This window comes from Anser anser, assembly GCF_964211835.1.
Source record: "Anser anser genome assembly, chromosome: 1".
NCBI classification, from domain to species: Eukaryota; Metazoa; Chordata; class Aves; order Anseriformes; family Anatidae; genus Anser; species Anser anser.
In genome coordinates, this window is record NC_139720.1 from 41,099,236 (window position 1) to 41,107,309 (window position 8,074).

The window sequence follows — 8,074 nt, forward strand, 5'->3', positions numbered from 1 at the left end:
TTTCTTTACACCTTTATAGACATCACCATTGATGTGGGAACAGAAACAACGTCAAGCAATGCGATCCTTGTTCTGCTATATTTATGTCCCTACAGAGACACTTATTATTGTGTTAAAAGCTCATGAGGGGCATCTCTAAAAGCCGTAAGCAACGGTGGGCACTTGAGAAGACAATAAATCCACAGATACTTAATTGCAAGCACATAACTTTTCAAAGCTTCTGAGAATCAGCATTTGTGAGAGGTTAGCTCTTTAGCATATTGTTTTCGTATCAAATATTAAGTTCAAATGCCTACAGTTTAGCTGTTTACTAAGGAAAAAGAGTCTCCTAGTTGTTAGAAGGACTGCCTTGGAGGCCAAGCAGAGCACCGCTGAAATTAGTGGGACGCGGTGTCGGTGCTCACATCTCTCACTGCTAGAAGGGGGACAGGACGCTGAGCCTCGTAATCATGCTACGTGTAAAGATCCGTTGGAGCATCTAGGTGGGTCTTTCCTTCAGAAGAGATCTATACAGGTGGAAAGCCTTCCTCTTAGGCTGCAGGAAAAGCTTAGGTCAGGCCTTAATCATTTTAAAGCTAGAAAAGAGCCCAAACAACCATTCCTTCGACATAGCGAGAACTCTTTCAATAGATACCTCTTTATTTGAAATGGAATGCATCTTGAAAAATATGAAAAATAAATCACATCTCTCGGAAATCATTTATGAGTCATATTTACACACAATCTTTTTGACGACACTGATATTTCTGCTCACAATAGGATATGCTAGAAAACATTTGGTACATCACTGCAGCTATAATTCCAAAGCTGGCATTTGCATATCATGAACAGTAAAAGAGAGGAAATACTTCATGATGTCACAAAAACAACATCCACTTGACCTTTACTTTTTCCCCCAATTTCTAAATTTTCTTGGTACAAAACGGTCACCACAGCTTGAATTTTCTGGCTGCATCCTGCCCCTCAGCCGCTCTTCACTTTTCTTTATTTATTTATTTTTAATCGAGATGTAAAATTTTGACCTCCTTATTGACTGTCTACAACTTTGTTACCTATACCAAGCATTTTCCCATTTTGTTTTACTGGCATTGTTATTTATCCTCAATAAATTTATTTAAACCATATACTGTTGTTTTTTTTTTTTTTTTTTTGGGGGGGGTTGCTTTGTTTCTAGTTTGGTTGTTTGTGGGTTTTTTGTTTGTTTTGATGAGGGGAAAGACACTATTATTCCTTTTCTTGCGGTTCCACTAGGATGGAGCATAATCTGCTGGAACTACTTTCACGGCCATTTCCTACAAGGCAGTGACAGACAGTATTTAACCAAGCAGCTCCAATGAAGACTACGGTCAAAAATTGCTATCAGCCGAGAACACCGGGGAATTTAGAGGGTGAGAAAGTTACCAGACTGACCACGTCGGACACCTCAGCCTTCTTTATACTGACACGGCATGAGCCGCAAGCGCGACTGTCCCCAGGGGACCCCAGCCCCTTCGTTTCCCTTTGGTTTCCAGCACGTTGGGTGCCCGTGCCCATCCCAGCCGTGACCCGTCAGCCCAGGCTGAGGCACAGAAACAGCTCGAGGTGGATGTTGTGGCGTGACCGTCTGACACCAGCATTTCTACAAAGGTAACACAGTGGGCAATGACAACAGGCAAAAGTTTGTCAGCAAACTAGATCAGTCCAAAGGGTTTTGAGAGAGCATCCTTCAGAACAACTTAAAACAAGAAATGTGAGGTGAAACACAACATTGACCTTGAATCAGTGGATAAACAGCTTTCATTTTGAATTTCCTTTGCTTTTTCAGCCCTTTACATCAATTATATCACTAAAACTCTCATCTTTTGTTTTCAGAGTACAAATACTTCCAAAAGAGCAGTAACATTTCAGCTTTACACCAGATCTGTAGAATTCAGTGGCATTCAGTGGGCTTGTGCCTGCCTGGGACAGGAATACCTGCCTCCACCAGCGAAATAGGCACGTCTCCAATCACGTAGGAACAGTTTTTCATCAAGTACATTTATTCTTCATTAGGCTGAAACATATTTTAGTAGGTGAGATACCAGCGATATGTCTGTATATCTGAAAAGGTGGATTAGTTACTCAGTAAACTGTAATTAACGACTCTAAAGAGAGGAGCCAAATTACAAATTACAGCCTATTTTGTAAGTCTCCGACTAGCTCATTAGAGAATCCCCTTGCAGCTCTAACATCCAAGCATTAGCAGAATGATAATGGCAGATGTACAGAGATGTGGAAATTGGCTATTATGATTGCCAAGACAGCGAATCTAATCCTAGAAGATGCAGGGCACCTTCGACTTCAATTAGTCTCCAAGTAATAACTTTGTTAGGACAGCTGTAATCTACCTCCCCAGGCTTGTCGCACAAACTTTTCGAGGGCCAGATCTCAGAGAAGAGCTCGGGGGCAACCACAGAGGACGGAGGAGGTCTGGGCTTTAACTCTGCCACATTTTGTGTGTCTGCGTGCGTGACCCAGACACCTGGGGGCAGGGGAAAGAAGAAGAGGACAAAGAGAGATCTCTGGTTACTCCTTACAGGGCTGGGAGTAAGCTCAGGTGCACAGCAGACCAGAAAGGACCATCGCACGCAGTAGCAGACTGACTTCTCCTTTTGAGTGTCGCTTCAGAGTTTTGCCTAAAACACTTAGAGAAACAGCTTGAACCAAGATTGTGGGGGTTTTACAGTCAAACTATGTCTCAGTTACACAAACAATGGGGTGCTGGATGCGCAGCTTTGAAAGGTTTTGTTTACGCTCACGTAACTTGTCAAGGGGCCAGAAGCGGTTTTCCTCGCCACGTTAGTTAAAATAAATAGCTCTGCGGCTGCAGCCTTCTACCTTGAGCCAGAGACGGGGGGCCCCGAGCTGGTCTGCCCCGCTCACGAGCGCAACTCGTGCCGGAGAGCACCACGAAGCGGGCGCTGCCTGGAGGGTGCTGCCCGGGGACGCACACGGGGTGTGCACCCTGGGACGCACACAGCACACGGGGTGTGCATCGTGAGAAGCACACGGGGTGCGTGCCCATCCCGCCCCGGTGAGCAGCTCCCAGCCGCGCTCGCTCGCGCCCACGGCCGAACTCCCGGCGGCTTGCGAGAGGCACAGGAAGACGCACCAGCTGTGCAATTAGCCCTTTGTTTTCCAACTTGGTGGCTTCATCAACATTTTTAGAGGCGAGATCGCACGCCTCTCGCAGCATCTGACAGTGCTGAACACCAAAATTAATCTAGTTTATCTCAGCTTACGGGGGCTGTGACCAGAATGATGCGTTTGGACACTAAGACATACATAAGATGAATTTTAAACTAGGGGCTACTTTAATGCGAGACATTTAAAAACTGCCATGAAAATAAGGTCGAGAGCCCAGACTGTTTACAAGCAGATGGAACCTTGAACTCGGATGCTAAGAAACATTCATAAATGGTTCTCAGCTGCTGCCCTCCGGCCTGAAGGAGCCGGAGCCTCAAACCCATCGCGGAATCCAGCCGTGATTCCTGCACCACCGAGGAATCGGGTTGGATTCCCCTCAGCTCACACGTCGAACAGATGGGTTTTAGTCTCGGAATAACCCCCGGCATTACTTTTTTTTTTTTTTTTGAATAACCAAGCGTGTATAGAATTTTATCGTCTTCCACCAGGCATGTATTTTGAAAGAGAATCATTTATAGCCCGATTTGTAATCGCTCTTCTCACTGGAGAGAAGAGTTTTCACGCGCAGCATGGGTTTCAGCCAAATTCCGAGCCAGACATCACATTTTCCGCGTTAGCGTAACACAGCGTATTTCGGGTAAAACCGAAGGACTTTTTGTCACACCGCACGCCGCCAGGCTACCCGGGGCTTCTGTAGGGCGCTAACGTACGCCGCGCTTTTTCCTTCGCTTTTTGGGCACGGCCTATGCTCCGAAGCGTCCTGCAAACAAGCCTTTGAAAACAAGAAGCCAACAAACGACCAAAACTAATAAATAAGATACGTTAAAGTTACAGTACGTCACGTCTGCCTGGAGTCCCCGGGGCACCGCAGGATCCGTCCCGAGGTCCCTAAACCCGGGGCTGTTGGGGCTCCCGGGCGCGGAGGGCGGCCGGGCGGGGGGTCCCGGCCAAGTCCGCGGGGTGTCCCGCTGGGGGGGGGGGGGCGGCCGGAGCCCCCCTGGGGGGGCCGCGGGGCCGGCGCTAGGCGGAGTTGGAGGCGCTGCGGATGCGGGGGCCGTGGGGCTGCTGCGCCAGGTGCTGCTGCTTCTGGCGGGTGGAGCGCACGGCCAGGATGGCCTGGCGGTTCTTGTACTGCACCATCTGCAGCGTGATCGCCGCGTTCCAGCCCTGCTCCTGCGCGCACCGAAAGTCGATCTCCTTGCCCTCGGCCATCACCACGGTGAAGTACACGTACTTGCCCTTCCGCTCCACGCAGTCCACCGTCTTCATGTTGGAGAAGTGCAGCTCCTTGATCTTGGCAGCCGGCTCGGCGCCCGGCGGCTGCTGCTGCTGCTGCTGCTGGGCCGGCTGCTGGGGCTGCGGCTGCTGCTTGGGGGGCGCGAGGAGCAGCCCCTCCTCGGTGAGGATGCAGCGCTTCTTCTTCCAGAGCTGCAGCAGCCCGTCGCTCCTCTTCTCCAGCACGCCCTCCTTCACCGCCTTGCAGCCGCCCTCCAGCATCCTCCCGGCTCCGCGGGGGCTGGGCTCGGCGGGCGGCAGCCGGCACCAGCCGAGGAGCCGCCGCCGGAGCGCCCCGGCCCGCGGGATGCGGAGCGGCTGCCGCCCGTGGCGCGGCGTGGCTGCGCCCTCCCTCCGTCCCCTCCCGCTCGCCTTTTCAGCTCGCCTCGCCCACCCCGGCCGGGGCGACACCCAGCGGAAAGGGCGGCCCCCGCCGACACGCGGGGAGCCGGCGCCGCCCCGGCACCGCCGCCCCCTCGCCGGGCACCCCGGGCGGAGCCCCCCAAAGGCGGCTGCGGAGCCCCCCCGGGGAGGCCGGGGACGGAGGAGCGGAGTTTCGGCTGGGGAAGGGGCTCGGCGCTGCCGGGAGCCGCACGCAGCCCCCCTCCGCCTCGCTGCTGCGCCTGCAAGGCGAGCACGGCCCTCTGCCCCCTGCAGCGGGCGGGGAGGGATGGGGAGAGAAGGGGACGCTCCCGGCTTCGAAACGTTAGGAGGGAACTCGGAAAACGTCCCAGGTGGCCCCCAGATAAGAGCCCTGTTCGCGGTGAGCCGGGGCTGTTGCCAGACGGTTGCTTGTTGTTAGAGACCTGCCCCCCGGCCAGCTTTTGGGTTGTGGTTGCAGAAACCCTTTATTTGCATAGAAAAGCCACCTGGCTGAGGGTTAAGCTGTTTTAAAACTCTTTGAGGTATCAGATGCAAGATCAAGAGGCAAGGTAACTGAATGTGGCAGTGCCAGCTAACACTGATGGCTCTATGTCTCCCTAGACTCAAGAACGGTGCTTTGCTTTTATTTTTTATTTTTAAACATGTATTTAAAAGGACCATAAAAAATAAAAAAACACCTCCTCACCCTGCTCTTAGGAGGCAGGAAGCAGGTCATGCTATGGCAGAGGTCAGCAGGAACACCTTAGAAAAAAAATCAACATCAATGATTGCTTAAAAGGAATTTCTCTCTGATAGAGTTTCCTCTTGCCTGTCTTGCAAGTTTGAACTTCAAGCATAAAAGGTAAGTTAATTTTGATTAATTGTTTACCTCTCCCTGATTTAAGTAGTGAAAGCAATTAAAAGTAATTTGGTTGTTTTACCTTTCCTAAAGTAACTAGGAAGAATCTCAAATCAGGAACAAAGGTAAGGTACTAGCTACACCAAAAAGAGGGATTAATATCCTAAAGGTCACTTTAGAAAACAGTCCCTTCGCCTTGGAGCTTAGTACACACACTAACAGTCTATTCTCACAAGTCTCACGCTTACTTTAATAGAGGCACACACTCATTTTAAGAGCTGAACATCGTTCACAGTTGTCTCAAGCTGTAGCTCATTGCCATTTCTACCTGAATGCCCCCTGCAATTACCTGCATCTTCATCTCCTGACCCTCCCACAAGGAGCCTCACACACAGCTCAAAGGGAGTAAGAGAATCTCCCAGCTTTTCACATGTTTTGCATCTACTTTACTCTTGATTACGTGTCAAAGTGTTAACATTCATCCATATTCATCTATAGCAATCTACAACTTGATTAAAACATTAAGTTTATAAGGCACAGGACACTGAACTACACCCACAGAACACAAGGTCCCAGAAATCAATTTCCTAAAGGGGGCCTATAGAAAAGCTGGGGAGGGAGTGGAGTGACAGGACAAAGAGTAATGGTTTTAAGATTTAAAAAGAGTTTAAGATTTAGATTAGACATTAGGAAGAAATCCTTCCCTCAGGTGGTGAGGCCCTGGCACAGGCTGCCCAGAGATGCTGTGGCTGCCCCATCCCTGGAGGTGCTCAAGGCCAGGCTGGATGGGGCTTTGGGCAGCCTGGTCTGGTGGGAGGTGTCCCTGCCCATGGCAGGGGGGTGGAACTGGGTGGGCTTTAGGGTCCCTTCCAACCCAAACCACTCTGTGATTCTAATTGACCTGTACACTTTTGGTTGCTGCTTCATTACTCTACGTGATCAGTCATTTGCTTCCTAGCAAACACTAACCAGTAGTATGGAAACTACTGTAGGAGTCCCACATTATTCTGCAGCAAGCATCTGATTTTTTTTTTCCCTTGCAACACTGCACTGTAACGTTTATATAGAGATTGTGTTTTAACATGAGCATTTTTTGCTTGTTCTCAGTGCTGGGAGTAATTTGCAATTAATCAACAAAAAAGTGAGTACAGAAAGCCATAGAATTTCATCCAGTATACAGGAGAAGGGGATTAAGTTCATTTCACTTTGGCCTTCCATTGTATAAAGTTCTCAGTTGTCTTGTAGTAAATGTTGGATGTCAGCTTTTTAACCCAACTCTAAGCACCATGGACATACTCTGCTAATGTACTCACAACTGTTTATTCCTGGTGAAATTCACCTAAGCATGTAATCAGAAGTAAACATGCAAAACATCCATTTCAAACTGTATTCTGTATGTCAGCAAGTATTAACAGACATTTAAAATACACTACATTTGACCAAAAACACCAGAGCAGTCAGAATTTAGGAGACTTAGGTTAAAGGAAATACTGACAGAGTTTCATGGTAAAAGAACATGATATCCCAAATTTTATTGCTCAGAATTTACTAAATAACAAACTTTGTTTTCCTAGCTGGAAGTCACAACTGAACTTCCTGAAACATTTCTTAGAATTAGTATCTTGAAAACCCACATTCAACACTGTTAAGCCCACTGCATGTCCCACTGAGGTTTTACCTGACTTTCCTTTAAATATGTATTTAAAGCACTGCAATGATATTAAATGTTCTGCAGCTGCTACCATTAAGTTTCACTAAATGGTATGCAGGTTCTGCATCTGTTCCTACTTTGAGAAAGTTCTTCTGATATAGCTGATGCACAGATGCCTCCTACTGTCAAACCTGAAATACTACAACCTGAAAAAACACTGATTCTTAGAAGAATCTATTTTTCCCTTATTAAATTTTTCTTTTTGTTTAATTGCTCTAAGTTAATACTGGTAACATGAATATTTGGTCATTAGGTACATTCAGTCTCCTATATCATAAGCTCCCTAATTTAAAGGCTTCAGTAGAATAAATTTTGTATGTGTAAACTTAATTACTCTTACTGTAATTACTCTTTAAAGTGTTCTTTTTAAACCCTGAGGCAAGTTAAAAACTGTTTTGGGAAGCCACCATGAAAGACTAAGAAGCCCATAATTTTAGTGTTCTCCTGGGTAATAAAAAAGAGCAGCTTGATACCAACAATCAACTAATTTCAGAGATGCTAAATCTACACTGAGTGACAACACCCATTTCATTACACAGAAATAAATGGCTAAAACAGCAAAAGGGTTAAGGGGGAAACTTAAAAAGAAGCTTAAAAAGAAGCATGATCTAGTCATTGCTGGACAGAAGCAAGATGAGAAAATAGCCATTGAGAAATACATGACAAATTGAAGTGTTGCAATATGATTAGAACAATTATAC

The 8,074-nt window shown here is 47.6% G+C and overlaps 1 protein-coding gene across 1 annotated transcript; it reads right to left on the reverse strand.

Moving 5' to 3' along the window:
* Positions 1-621: 621 nt before the first annotated feature.
* PHLDA1 (pleckstrin homology like domain family A member 1) lies at positions 622-4,826 on the reverse strand. Its single transcript, XM_083820092.1, has one exon. The coding sequence runs from the start codon at positions 4,660-4,662 to the stop codon at positions 4,186-4,188; it is 477 nt and encodes a 158-aa protein (XP_083676218.1). The 5' UTR covers positions 4,663-4,826; the 3' UTR covers positions 622-4,185.
* Between the last annotated feature and the right edge of the window lie 3,248 nt (positions 4,827-8,074).

Excerpts from the sequence above, each read along its gene's own strand:
- PHLDA1 (XM_083820092.1), bottom strand. The coding sequence starts at position 4,662 with ATGCTGGAGGGCGGCTGCAAGGCGGTGAAGGAGGGCGTGCTGGAGAAG.